Genomic DNA, 15233 nt, shown 5'->3' with positions numbered 1-15233 from the left:
ATATGCATCGCACCAAAATAAAATCACAATCACTCTCATGTGTCTGAAGGCGCCGCCCACTAAAAACATGCATGTTGGGCAATTCAATAACATTGGGTACTAGGCTACTAGCACAATAAGCTGGTTCTAAAACTTTAGAAAGCAAAATTCTTAACAAGATTGGGGTCCCCATTTAGACTGTCCAGCATTTAGATGGGATAAAATAAGAAACAAAAGTATTGCAGGAGCATGGATTTTTTTTTTTGGGTAGTGGAAGTATATTATGTGCACAAAGTATACATACCATTTGTCAAAATCTAATGAAGAATGGTTTGAATTTCCCTTTTTCTTGCTTGCTTTCCATTAGTTCGGTCTTGAGTGGGGTTTTATTCGATTTTGAGATTTTAGTAAATGCTTCATAATCCCCCTAGCTTTTTGGGTCTCCTCCACTATCCTATCTGACCAATTCCATCTCTCTGAAAAATCAATTTGCAGTCACCAAACTTCCACATATATGGAGATCTTCTGCAATGTGGAGGTATAATGATGCTCTCTCTCTCTCTCTCTCTCTCTGTATATGTGATGTGAGTGTGGGACCTTCCTAAAAAAAAGAATATGTCGTGGGAGGACAAAGCGATGCAACATCGTAATTAAGGTAATGGACTAGTAGCTGTAACTCGATTGCATATTTTGGGGCCCAGACTGCATAGCAGTTTTAATTGGATCCATAAAATGCCAATGGCTCTGTCTCCACCCCATCAAGCCCCACCCAAGTGCATGGAATGAATATGGATAAATCTACAAAAGTTGACAACTTTTGTGACACACCTTTCCATCCCTTTCATTTAAGTGGGGCCAAAAAGTCTAATCAAAATTGAAAAGATTAAGGGCACAGACATGGCCTAGATGCTGGGATCCTCCATTTTGAGCCAGATGGGTCCCATTCCAATGGAAAAACAGATACAAATAAATAGACAAAACCCACTTGTTTTCATGGTGGAGACTTGGTTGGTATTATAGCATGTGGAAAGATGTAATATAGCATGTACTATAAGTCAGTTGTGTCTTTGTTCTCTTTTATATTTTGTCATATTTTTCAAATAAAATTAAAAAAAAAAAAAAGCCTTGGCCCCATCATCATTGTGACACTACTTCTCAAAATTATCACCACCTTTTCCGAAGTTAACATAACGGCAACAAGAAGGTCCCCCATTTCTACGATTGCTCCAAAACTATACACAAATACCTTGTATTTAAGAGATGAAGCAGTACTTTGTGGCTCTAATGGCCATGCTTATCTCTTTTAGATGACTTTTCAGAGATGGGTCAGTATCATCTTGTGCAAAAAATTCAAGATCCATTGCTAAAATTATTCCAGATACATTACCAAAAAAATTGCTAAAAATTATTGAATTTTTTCCCTTACATGGCCAACCTAATCATGACCAAGTCCTATTGATTGTGTTGGCCATTATATTTTGACCCTTTTTTCAGGTCCGAGGACAAACTCTCAATACTATATGAAATCGCCATACCCTTTTTTCAATTAGAGTTACTATATTTCTTTTTTCTTACAAGAATATTCCGGATATTATCTCAATTAATCTTCATGAACATATTATAATATACTCGATATTTATCAAGTATATATCTAAATTAACCATTCAGCACTGTAAAATAATAAGAGCAATTCGATTGTTTTCAATTTGATCATGAGTCTTATCTATTAGATGATGGTTGTGTGGATAAGCATTGGTGACATAAAATAATAATAGTAAGCAAAATGAGTAGATATGCGACATTAATTAATATTTGAGGTTTATACATAAAAAAAGATTATGATTAAAATAATAATATATAGTACGTTTGTTGGGCAGTCGAAACTGGAATCAATATAAGAGGGAAAAAGAAAAGGATGGTACGTATATGTAGTTAAAATATCATGATCGGTTTGACTACGAATTTCAATGAATAATTAATTGTCAATTAAGGTTAGAAAACATAAGAAAATTCATAATTAGTCAAATTAATTATTTAGGTTAATTATTTTTCCTCGTGCAAGAAGGCATTTTTCACACCTTGATGTGGGTGCAACATGCCTCACTCGGCGGTTTGCAGACCATAATCGAAGACCCTTAATTAATAATTAAATTAGTTTGTGCTCTTGCTTTGATGCGATCGATTCCAAGGAAAATCATGCTATATATGTGTGTGTGTGTGGAGATTAAATATATATATATATATATAATATTCAAATCAAAGGCTGAGTTAAATATATAATTTACAAGCAGTCAATATGAAAATGATGCTAGTTGTGAGGGTATTTTATTTAATACCAAATTAATCGTTCAATTAGAGAATATAATTCTTTTCTTTTTTTGGTGAAATCGCTACTTCTCTCAAAATTAAAGTTTAAATTTGTGAGAAAATGTAAATTTAATTATTTATATTTTATTTAATATTTACTTTCACGTGTGGATTAGACTCATTTTCAATAAGTGAGCCTAAGACTTAAAATATTTAATTAGAAGAGTGAAGTGTAAAGACATGGTTCGAACTTAGACCTTTATTTTGATATCATGTGAAAGAGCAATTCTATTTACAATCCTGAATGAGGGATTACGTGTACAGTCTCATTAACGAATAAGGATAAAAGGAAAAAAAATTATTTTAAAAATAGTATTATTGTAATTTTAAAAATCTTTTTAAACATAATTCATGTATGGGCTTGCATGAACAATCTCTATTTAGAGACTGTATGTAAATGAACTCATCACTACTTATTTAAAAAAAAAAAACTTAAACTTTTAGGAAGTGATAGATTTAATTATTTATATTTTATATTTTAACTCTTTCCAGTCAAACATTAAGAATTAAAGAAAATTAAAGATGAAAGATATGAAAGGAACATATAACTGATCCTACGGAAATTTGCAAGTGGAAGGTTGCTCTTAATTTTGAAAGTCACGGACGGACAAAATGTCTCAATTATTCGATCGAAGCCGTAAGGCATAAATCACACGACAGTCTTTCATCCAACTATTGTCACTTTCAAGCAAATTATAACCCCAAAATCTTCATTTTTTTCAACAATATTAATTATAATAATAATAATTTTCTCCATTTCATCTATATATATATATATAAATAGATGGACCCCAACTATATATATATAAGGCACGTTGTCAATATCAAACTATATAACGACTGTGGCACTATAATTATTAGTTTTATTAGTCAAAAGTAATATAATTATAATTAGGAAATTAAATATCATCGTAATAATTAAATCTTTTTTGGAATCTTAATAAGAGAAAAAAAAAACTTCTTTTTTGGGTAAGTTGCATGTAACCCAAACCTAGTTATCTATTTTATTTATATATAATAAATATAATCTTATATAATTACTCAGATTGCTCGGATCATGTTGACCGAAAAAGCTAGCAGAGTATGATCCAATTAATTAAGCCTATATTTTCTTCGCACAGAGCCGGCGGTGTGCGAGGTGAAATGGGAAACTTTATATATGAAAAGCCCTAATTCACATTAAAGCATAATTATCACGTGAGTTAAATGAGTAATGTTACATATAGTCGTAAAATATAAAAATATCGTGCAGTAGTTTTAAAAAAAAGTAAAATTTATTATTAAAAAATTAATTTTTTTTCATATATATTTTGTATTTTTTTACTTTTTTTAAAATTATTGTGTAGTACTTACGCACTCACGATTATAATTATCATTTCTCGATTTAAATAATACAAATTAAAAAATGAAAAGCATAGCATGAGTACCCCAATTATATCAAATTTATTCTAACAGATCAGAAATATATATATATATATATATATATATATATATATATATGATGTCTGATCAATCAATAAAATTGAAATATCATCATCTTTAAAAAAAAAAAAAAAAGAATATGACGTCTGATCAGTCAGGAAACTGAAAAAAAATGTTTATTTAGGTTGACTGCGTACTTAAGATAAATGATATATTTTATTGTTGAGATTAATTTGATCCTGATCTATAGAGTGCAATGATTCCGATTTCTTAACAACGTAAGTTACTTGCTCCTTAAACTACTTTAATTATCTTGACCCAAAAACGAAGAAAGAAAAAGAAGTTTAATTGGCTAATTAAATTATGCAAATCATGTACCTAATTAATCATATTATTAAATTTACATGATACTGATCATATAAAAACAAACAAATTAAGATGTGTACACATAATAATAAATAAATGTCCGAGTAAAAAACAAATTATTTAATTTTATTATCATAATTTAATTAATTTAGTTTTTTTTTCCCCTAAATTTATAATCCCTTAATTCAAACGATCGATATTAATGCAGGCTAGCTAGAGTGATCACATACGCAATGTGTAGGATATCACGCCATTAATTAGGTTATTTGAATTAGCTAGCTAGGGATCAGCGCCTGTCTAGCTCAAGCCGGCCTATCCATCGATCACTTGCTTGACGTACGTGCATATTGTTATTAGGCTTTTCTTGCATGCATATTTGAATTATTATGGAATAGAGACATTAATCACGACTTTATTATATACGCATGAAATTAGGCTTATTGGTTTTGGACCTAACTGATTCATTTTCATTTTCCTTCTTATGGCCTAATATTTAGACACTCATGACCACGTAATTAATATTACATTACAAGAAAACTGTTTATTTATAACATGTTTTTTTTAACAAAAAGATTATTTTCAGTTAAAATAAATATGTTTTCGTCGTAAACAGTTCTTTTCATTGCAAAACACTTATCACAAATACCCATATTTCTTGTAGTATTATGATAAACAATTCGACATCGATACTTAATTCCTATATTTTTATATAGTTATCATATTCAACTGATATTATTGTCCATAGTATTTCTTGTTGTTAAAAAGAAACGATCAAACGACGAAGGAGAATCTCTAACCGATAGATATAATCCGAGCACAAGATAATTAATTGAAAAAAAATCTATTTATTATCATTTTTATTATCATTCTTTTAACATTTATTGACGTAGCTTTACTTATAACCACAATGCAATAATATTAATTACTACACGTACAATAGATAACACAGCTTCTAAGATTTAATAAAAAAAAAAGATGTTATACAATGCAATTGATGACAGTCCATGATCTGATCATGATCAGATCATGATACTGATTAATAAGATTACATTAATCAGTATAGCATTTTATACGGTAATATTTTACAATAAGAATATTTGTTTAATTAAGTGATCTTATTTTTATAAATTATTTTATAATATCCATTATTTAAAATGTATTTATATAAAACATTATAAAAATTATCGTCGGTCTAGCTACCATTTATGACTCAACAATTAATGTGTACATACAATATTAAAGTACTCTAAAAGACATCTGAGAATTGCATTTATACAGTAGTAATTAAGGCCACAAATGTATTGTGGACATTCACGTATAAGGATTAATGTACTACGTACCTCGTGCCCACAGGAAAAAAAAAAAAAATTCTTCATATTTTTTTAATATTTTTAAAAATAAAAATAAAAATAACTAATATTATAATAATTACTTCCTTAATTAATAAATAAAAATAAAAATATAGAGATAAAATAGAACCATTATTAATCATTTTACGAAACGCCCAACAAATTAACGAGAACAAAACTATGAGTAATGGCATACAATATTTTTTATAAATATATGATATAAAATAGGAATATTTTTATAAAATGATGTTATTTTTATATGCTATTTTATAATAATATTTTTTATTTTAAAATATAATTATAAAATATATTATAAAAAATAACGAGTGTTTATATTTTTCAATCTATATACAGCTAGCAGCAGGGAAAGATAGACTTGGATTTTGGATTTTAGGTACGTACGTACGTAACTTAATTTTCCCAACCCCAATACTTTTAATTTTGTCGGCACGTACGTACGTAGTTCGTACTCGCAGTCTAGTGATCTATAAATTAATGCCACCACACAAATTAGACATTAAATAAATTTTTTATAATATTTATCAAAGAGTAATGTTAGTAACAGATTTTAAATTGATAAATTTTGTGTAAGGTATTTTATAAAAAAGGTGGGTCTCATTGAAAATAATTAATTTTTTTATATTTTTAAAATGAGGTTCACTTTTTTGAAAAAGATGTGTAGAATTTATCTATTTAAAATTTTAATAAATTATTTTTCTTTAGTAAATATTTAATACTGTATCAATAAACATTTTTAATTAAATAAAAATTTCTTAGAGTATATTAAAAATATTTTTTAATGATGATATAATTTTTTTTTAAATATTTAGAGATATAAAAAAAATCTATTAAAAAAAATTAAAATTCTCAGGACCGGCTACATATATAGCAGTACTTTTTGTAAATTCGGCCCACTCGCCACGTTGGCAGCAGACTACCCTACCCTCCAATTATTTCTGCATGTGTTAAAGGTTGGAGGAGCTTTATCTTTGTAGGACTTTAATCAGTGGAAGCAATGGCATTTTACTACTTTTATTTATTTCTTCAACTAATTTCTTATTTTCTTTTAAAAAAAAAAAAAAAAATACTGCTCCAATTTTGTTTAAAATATTTTTTTTAAAAAAAAAAAAAGAAAGAAAGAAAGAAAAAATGGTGTGGATTTCGAAGCCATGGGGTCGTTTATAAGGCATACCTTTTTAGAGTAAACTATTAATTGGGCATGCCTGCCTGCCTTGATTTTACAACGACGAAAGTGACGGGTCTAGACTCTAGACTCTATATATAGCAGTTATGTTGCTGTTTCTTCTTTATTATTTTTTTTAAGAAAGGACGGTACTGTCCCATATATTTATGGCAAATATCGCATTTTCTGGTGTAAAATCTTATTTATTTTCTTTTTATTTCCTAACTTGTAAGAAACGATTTCCACAAGAATATAATTATGACATAGGCTGTACGTAGCTACATATTTTGACACCAATTCCGCCCACAAAATGGTTCAAAACAAACAGAAATGATTTGGGTCCGACTTAAATAGTGTTTCGAACGAGTTTTTTATTTATTTAGTGATTAAGAAATTTTTTTAAAATAATATTGTAAATTTTTTTATTTTTTAAAAAAATATTTATGATGATTAAAAAAATATAAAAAAAAAATTAAAATATACTATTCAGTGACTCTATTCAAAACACTTTTTCGATGATGATAGCACTACTCACAAACAGAAAACAAAATTATAAAAATGAAAAAATGCTACAAGTAAAAAAAAAAGTTATAAAAATTTTTATAAAATTGACGTGACATTAATATTTAATATATTAAATCTATTTATAATAAAAATATTTTTATAATATAATGTATTAAATTATTTAATTTTAGACTGTACGTTATGCTAATTCCTAACCTCAAGTACGTACATGATTTAATTAAACATTATATATGCGGAAAGAAAAGAAAACAAGAAGAAAGGCCATGCATATTGCACCGTACAGGCCGCATCGATCTGCAGGGCCTGTAAAAAAAATGCCTTGGGTGTCCCTTTCCTAGCTAGGCTCACATGCATGCATCCATCCACCCATCAGTACTAACTCCTCCTCCTGGCGTGCCTCAGACTTTGGACCTAATTGGCATTATTCAAATTCACGTTTCAGTCAAATCGCTTTCATATATATATATATATATATATAATTCTGGTGGCAAGCAAGCTGGCATCTAATTTACACCAATCACCATGCCCCTTTCATTATGATACACATGACATCATCTTAAACATGAATATTATTATAAAAATGTTTTCAGATCTGAATTTAGAATATTATAAATTTTTTATTTTTCTAAAAAATATTTATCATGATTAAAAAAATATATAAAAAATGAGTAAAATATGCTATTCTGTAGACTCATTTTAATTATTTTTTCAGTGACCGTAACAGAGATGATATTATTATTATTAGATATTATTAATATATGTATATATATATATATATTCATAAGATCATCATGTCATTATTATGGGTTAAAATGGACCGTCTTAAATTCAGTGGCCTAGCTATAAAGTAGCTAGGATGTGCCACTAAAATTTATTAAGATATGTATAGGCCATAGGGGGGAGGAGACATTAGAACAAACAAAAAGGAGAGATTATTAGTTTTGTGTTTAGTCAAAGAAAGGGACCTTCAAATTGAAGCAAACATTTGAAAAAAAAGCAAAGTATGTAGTGCAAGTTTTTCTAATTGGCTTGGCAGCTTCCAAGATGGATAGATACCCTAATTGAAGGACACATCCTATCTCTTGATATATCGTGAATTTTGTTTTCAAGTAAAATGGCGACAAAAATCATTACACATCCACATCATTCAGCTAGCCGACCGACTCATCATCAAGCCTTGAAAAAAAATATATTTCGCTAAAGTACATGACTGATGACAACACCCAACGTAGTGCTCTATAACAGGTACAAAAATTTTCACTGTCGTGTTTGTCCAGCAGCCTCCAAAAATAGAACAAAATATCCAAAGAATTTGCGCGTGTCCAATGACATCGATCGATCGGGGTTGGGTTTCTGGCATATTTATTGTGTGTGTGTGTGGTGTCAAGAGCGAGCTGCTAGCTTTGATCTTGCTCGATCGAGCGAATCATTGTAATTTGTCAGACGTACGTACTACATCACCATTTTAATTATAAAAAAATAGAATTTCGTGGAAATTAAAGCACATGACTCACAACCACGCTTCAGCTGATCTGCATTATTGTGTTCGCTCGCTATAATCTACAGCTTGTTGATGGTGATCAAGATCGATCGATAGAGATTCGCTAGGGCATGCATTTGCATCAGCAGCAGAAAAAAAAATAATAATAAATAAAAGCAGTGGGAATTGACTAGCTATCACGTGTCTTGTCATTTTTGTTCATGTCTTGCACAGATCAGCGAAGAGAAGCAGCTAGGAGCTTTCAATTGCACTCATGTTATGACGGAATATTAAATTCAATAACATGCGTGCACTGCTTGGACCGGAATTAAAAATAAAAAATGAAAAGAAGAAAAATTCCTCGATCGGTAGGAAAATATTAAGAGATCAGTGATATTTCATACTTTTCAAATACTTCTAGATTGATAAATTTCGAAGAAATCCAGTGAAATGACAAAAGCAAATGATCAAGTACTGGCAATGTTGGTTTTCCATCTAGAAACAGCTTGAGCTTATATTTTAAGGTGATTCTTTAACATATTAACGACAGATACCATTGCCTACGGTAGTTGGCATCCACGAACACAAAATGGTGGTGTCAAATCATTTTGATCTCAATGACGAACCTTTTTCTTCTGTATTTTGTTTTTTTTTTTTTTTTTTTTTAAAAAAAAAAAAAGTAGAAATTAGGTCCATAATCACAACTAAAGCATATCATGTCCTGTATATCCTAAATTTAAGGTTTCTGGAGGGACCCAACTTCTCTTTCTTTCACTTTCAAACCAAAGCATAAGAACTTTATGTCAGTGACTTCCGTTTAACTATCATTTAGGTACCCACTTCATGAAAAAGAAAAAAAAAAAAAAAATCTACAAACTTGGAGTAGAGAGTGGTTTTTGTTTCAATCTCAATCAAACATGTTTACAAGATTATCATGTTTTCATGATAGATATGATCAAACCTATTAAAGTGACAAGGATCAAATTAATGATCTATTACGTACCTAGTATAATGAAAATCTTGTGAGAGAAGTTGCTTTTCTTTTGCCTTTGTATTGTTTGTTCAGGCCATCCCTTGAAGTTAACATCATAAGAGCAGGACTAGTACTGCAAGGTGTTTTCTTTCTAGGCTGTCAAGAACCACATTAGGAGGCCAGTACGGCACGGCCTTATCGCGTGTGACAACTACTTTTTAAAACCATCATAAAATCTTTCCAAGTGGCTAGCTTAATTTCAAAAGCAACCACCTTTGAAGATAAGAAAGGAGAAACTAACAAAAGACTGGCCGTTTATAGTGGGCTATTGATGCTAGAAACACTACTTTCAAAAGGGAGATCGGCATTTCCATGCATTTTATTTTGTTCGGAAGTCCTGCGCGCATGAGAATATTTTTTTAATGGGGGCGGCATCCAGCCAGCTGATCTCTTGGACATGTGGTGATATATATCTAAATCATGCTTTGAAGAAGATTCATGTGTTAATTAATGATCGATGTTCCAAGTTGCTAACGCAACCAAAATCATCATGCATGTCTACTTTTCATATGCAAAGTTTATATTGATCATGTATCATGTATCATGGCTTCCTTAGGATATTAATTAATAGTTAATTAGATCGACCGCCACCCATTGCATGATCATGTCATGTGCACACCAATTTATCAAAGTCCAGCTTTAAATGTTTGAATTCTCAAGTAATTCAAAGTCCCGTGAAATTTTCAACCAAACTCTTTGAATAATCGACATAAAATAATAAGGAAGTAGTAGTAGTAGTACTGCATGAACAATAAGCTACCAAACTCTTCAAAGTCTGATGATCTGTTCCAACACATGATAAAATGAGAATCTAATGTAAAGTCGATTCATATTTGATTTGGGCTATGATGATCGATCTAGCTCCTTAGCTTCTTCTAGGTTTTATTATTTGCTTTTATTTTTTATCAAGTCATTTGGTCGATCCATGGTTTGATTGCTTCGCTACTTTTGTTTTCTTTTGAGGTGGTTAAAGTGTATATAGCTTTGAAGGATATATATATATATAGATAATTGTGATGATGAAAGCAAGCAATAAAAGCAATAATAGGAGAGAGAGAGAGAGAGAGAGAGAGAGAGAGAGAGAGAGAGAGAGAGATGATGATGATGATGATGATGATGATGATGGGGACGTGGGAATCCATCCGTGATCTACATTTATTTGCTCACTTTCTTTTTGGTGGAAACTCCTTTTATTACTTTCCTCTTCTTCCTTTGCTTTTTATTTGTGGGGGAATTTAATTAAGAATATGTCACACAGTCTCGGACAGTACTCATGTGGGATATATATATATATATATGTGAGTACTATTCAATTGGACTCCTAACTTCGGTGAGTTTGAGGGAATCAAAGTTTAAATTCAAAAAATAATTTTTTTTTCTAAATTTTAAATTAAAATTTCATCTATCTATATAACCAAACGTAACGTTAATCAGTTAATCTAGTGCTTGCAAAACTAATTTAAAAAACCGAATCTAGCATATGGTTTGTTTGGATGATAGCTACCTAGGTAACAACAGAACATAGAAATCATAGACTACATTAAATTATGCAATGCAACTATAGGCTTCGTAGATAGAGCATTAATGTTTAGGCCCTCACACCCACATGCGGTGTTCGTGTCCCCATATCAAAAAAAATATATATATATATATTAATACCTGGCTAGTTGTCCGTACACAGAGGCACCGGTTACAGAAGGGGACAATTATTATACGGGGAAACTGCAATGAAACCGTAACGGGTCCCACCGTTCGCAACAAGAGCCGAAACCCTCCCACGTGCGACAAAAGTGGGCCCCTACAGTCCCACCAAAGGTCACGTTCGCAACGAGTCCTGTTCTTTTTTTTTTATAAACGATAAATTAAATAAAAATTAAAAAGGTTTCCAAATCTGACTAAAGTGGATTGGACCTCAGCATCTGCCAACGTGGCGTACCTTGGAGGAGACACCACTTGTGTCATTACGTGGCGGATACGCCGCACGTCATTGACCGAACGTTGTCACTAGCCTGTAAATGTCATCCCGGATAGGGACAGTAACGTTTGAATTTCCGTGAAAGTCCCTAAATGTTCTGTGCAATTTCGGAAACGCCAGACAGAAAAATATTAAATTTTTATTTCTTTTCTCTTTTCTTGTTTGTTTTTAGAGATGAGATGAGATGAGATGAGATGAGTTTTTTAGAGATGAGATGAGATGAGATGAGATGAGTTGAGATTAAAGTTAAAAAATTGAATAAAATATTATTAAAATATATTTTTTAATATTATTATTATTTTAAAATTTGAAAAAGTTAAATTGTTTATTTTATTTTATGTGAGAATTTAAAAAAATTATAATGATGAAGTGAAGTGAGATGAGATGAAATGAGATGTTTTAGAAAACAAACAACGCCAGAACAAAGTTCCCCCTCTCACTCTCTCTCTCTCTCCCCGGAAGTCTTCGACTTTTCCCCCTGTCTAAAAACAACACAAACCAAAGCCTATAATAAACTTCATTATTTCATTCAAGCCTCTTCCATTTGCATGCTCTGCCTCGTCCTCTCTCTCTCTCTCTCTCTCTGTGAACGAGAAGAAACTGATTTCACAATTCACAGAAAAGCGAAAGAATACCAACGTTCATGGCAGTTGAAGCTCGGCATATGTATCGATTTCCTTCTCAGTCACTCACAAATAGGTACCTTAAGTCTCCATATCTCCCTTTCAGTGATTTTTTTTCCTTTTTTGGGTAATATATGGCTTGATTAGTTTCCTGATGTTGGTTCGATTTTTGCAGAGGTTTTATCAAGCCTAATCAAGGAAACGCCGATATATACAGTGCCCAGATGTATTCTGGGCTGCCTTTGGCAGGCACAATGCCTGAAGGGCTCCCACCTTTTACCCAATCCGTAGATTACAATCTGGGTTCGGCTAAAACGTTCATCAATAAGGCTGATAGCGGGCTCTCCTACAGTATCCCTGATCATAGAAAGCGTCCCACGGATTCGATCAATGAGCTCAGTGCTCTGACAGTCCCTCAAAAGAGAACCAAGTTATCTGGGTTGCCATCTTTTGTCGACCGGGACATTATCTTCCAGGCTCAACAACAACAACAAGGAGAGATCGATTGCTTCTTTGCCCAATATGTAATTATCTAATCTTCACTGTTTTTATGTTATTTTTTTAGTTTTTCCGATTCTATGGTCTAAAAAGAATGGGAAAAAAAAGAGAGGAAGAAGTATTTGCAATTTAAATAATTTTGCGTGGTTTTTATGCGAAGACAGTGAAAAACCAAAAAAGATTTTGTTCTGAATCGGGCGTTTCAGTTTTCATTGTAAGGCAGCAATAGAAACGTTCTTGATGTGTAAACTATGATTTTCTTTTTCGGATTTTAGTCGTGATATTCAATGATCTAATAAATCCTCTGTTGATATCTTAACAGGCAGAAAAGTTAAGTTCGAAACTTGAGGAGCAAAAAAGAATGTTGGTGTCGGCATTCCAGGAAAACTTCACGAAGAAACTGAAAGAAAAGGAGGAAGAGATTCAGAGAATGGGAAAGCTGAATTGGGCCCTTCAGGAAAGAGTGGAAAGCCTGTGGGTGGAGAACCAGATTTGGAGGGACTTGGCGCAGACGAACGAGGCCATGGCCAACAGTCTACGAAACGATCTAGAGCAAGTGCTGGCGCACGTGAGCAAGGACAGCGACGCGGAGTCTAGCTGCGGCAGCAACGATATGGGGGGGCAGTGCGGTGCGGCGGATGAAGGCGGAGAGGAGGCGGAGACGATGAAGGATAAGGCGGTGGTCGGCGGCGTCGGGGACAGAATGTGTAGGCAGTGTAGGGTGAGGGAGTCGAGGGTGTTGTTACTACTGTGCAGGCATCTATGCCTCTGTACCACGTGCGGGTCCAATCTCCGCAGTTGTCCAGTATGTCATTCTGTCATCAATGCTAGCGTGCATGTGGATTTCTCCTAGTGGGGAGAAAAAAAAAAAACTCATTTAGGGTTTTGAAAATACCTGTTAGATGAAGGGGATTAAAAAAAAAAAAAAAAAAACCTTACAGAGATTGTTTCTATTTTTGTTTCTGACTAATTTGGTAGATATTTTTTTAAATCTTTTTTGTGAATTGCTTCTGGATCACTAATTGGCCATATATTTTCTTGACTGTTGGATTTGGCAATGTTGGTAATTAGGAGTTCTTCCGTGTTGCAAAGGAAAGTTTTGATAATCAAAATGGGTTATTAATTAATTTTTCCTAAAACCCATAAGTCAAATCCATGCCTTCCAAAATGGGTAAGGGAAAAAAAAAGGAAATGAAATATCATGCCCCACAAGTGTCACGCATGTATATCTACATTGTCTGTTCCGTGGGGCAGAAGATGAGTCTTTTTCTAGGCCGTGGTGAGACCCTCACCATGCTATGTAAAAGTTATCTTGGGTGGTGGAGGTGAATGAAATTATGAAAGAACACGAGGAATACGACGCATATGGTCTCGAACAATGGCCGATCGATCGAGTGGTTTCTTTCTTTCTATCTTTCGGCCACCAGTGACCTAAAAAGTTGCAACTGAGGAGGACCCATGACTTTTGCAACTTTTTACAAAGGACGGAGTGCTTCCTTCTCAGCTTTTAATGATAATAATAATAAAGGGTACTGAGTTTTGGTTTGGTGGAAACCGGTAGAAAATGGTGTCATCATGCCCGAAGGTTAAAATGTTAAATTATCACTCTTTTTTTCTTTTTTCTTGAGATCAATGTCTATCATGTAAAGAGAAACCTAAACAACAGTCAACAATCTGATCCAAGTTTTTATGCCAACTGGTTCTTAGTACTTCGGCTTCTGCATAATCCAATCCACCATTTAATTAAATTTACAAGTAAATTTATACATTGTTGAGTTATATATTATATGATTATATATAATATTATTCTTTTTTTAAATTATTTATTTCAACTATGTGATAAATTTCTCTCTAAATGGCACTCCCACTTTAGAAGATCGTGATCTGAGATATATACATCACGGTCTCAGCAATCCTAATGAATAAATTGGATCAATCATCCCATTTTCGACCACTATCCAAAAAAATGCCCGTTACCTACCTTACAATAACGCGTCAAGTCTTCAAAGTAAATAAAGTTTGAATGACTTTTGTTAAAAAAGCTTTTATCTTTAGTGTCTTACTACTGACCACCACGATGTGATAGCCAAATCTAAAGCCCTATTGGACGAATCTCTCTTCCACCTTTTTTTTTCACCCTTTTATGTTAGAAATAATCGTCCTAAGTTAAAGGATAATTAATCATTGCATTTCTAATGGTCACATCTGTCATCAGAAAGTTAAAGAATGATTATGGTTTGTACTTCTCACTTGAGAGTACGTTTGGATCCAAATATATTTTAATTCATTTTATTTAATTATTATAAATTTTTTAATATAAAATATAATAAATAATTTATTTTTTTAAAATTTTTTAATAATAATAATATTAAAAAATAATATTCTAATAATATTTTATTTAATTTTTAGAATCTTAAAAAAATCATATATTTA

General features: G+C 31.9%; 1 protein-coding gene across 1 annotated transcript; it reads left to right on the top strand.

Moving 5' to 3' along the window:
- Positions 1–12117: 12117 nt before the first annotated feature.
- Positions 12118–13699, top strand: LOC118348130 (BOI-related E3 ubiquitin-protein ligase 1-like). Its single transcript, XM_035689053.1, has 3 exons — positions 12118–12378; positions 12478–12826; positions 13123–13699. The coding sequence occupies exons 1-3, from the start codon at positions 12323–12325 to the stop codon at positions 13651–13653; spliced, it is 936 nt and encodes a 311-aa protein (XP_035544946.1). The 5' UTR covers positions 12118–12322; the 3' UTR covers positions 13654–13699.
- The last annotated feature ends 1534 nt before the right edge of the window (positions 13700–15233 follow it).

This window comes from Juglans regia, chromosome 4, assembly GCF_001411555.2.
Source record: "Juglans regia cultivar Chandler chromosome 4, Walnut 2.0, whole genome shotgun sequence".
Lineage (NCBI taxonomy): Eukaryota > Viridiplantae > Streptophyta > Magnoliopsida > Fagales > Juglandaceae > Juglans > Juglans regia.
Note: the sequence above shows the minus strand (reverse complement) of the source record. Positions and strands in the feature narration are given on the sequence as shown.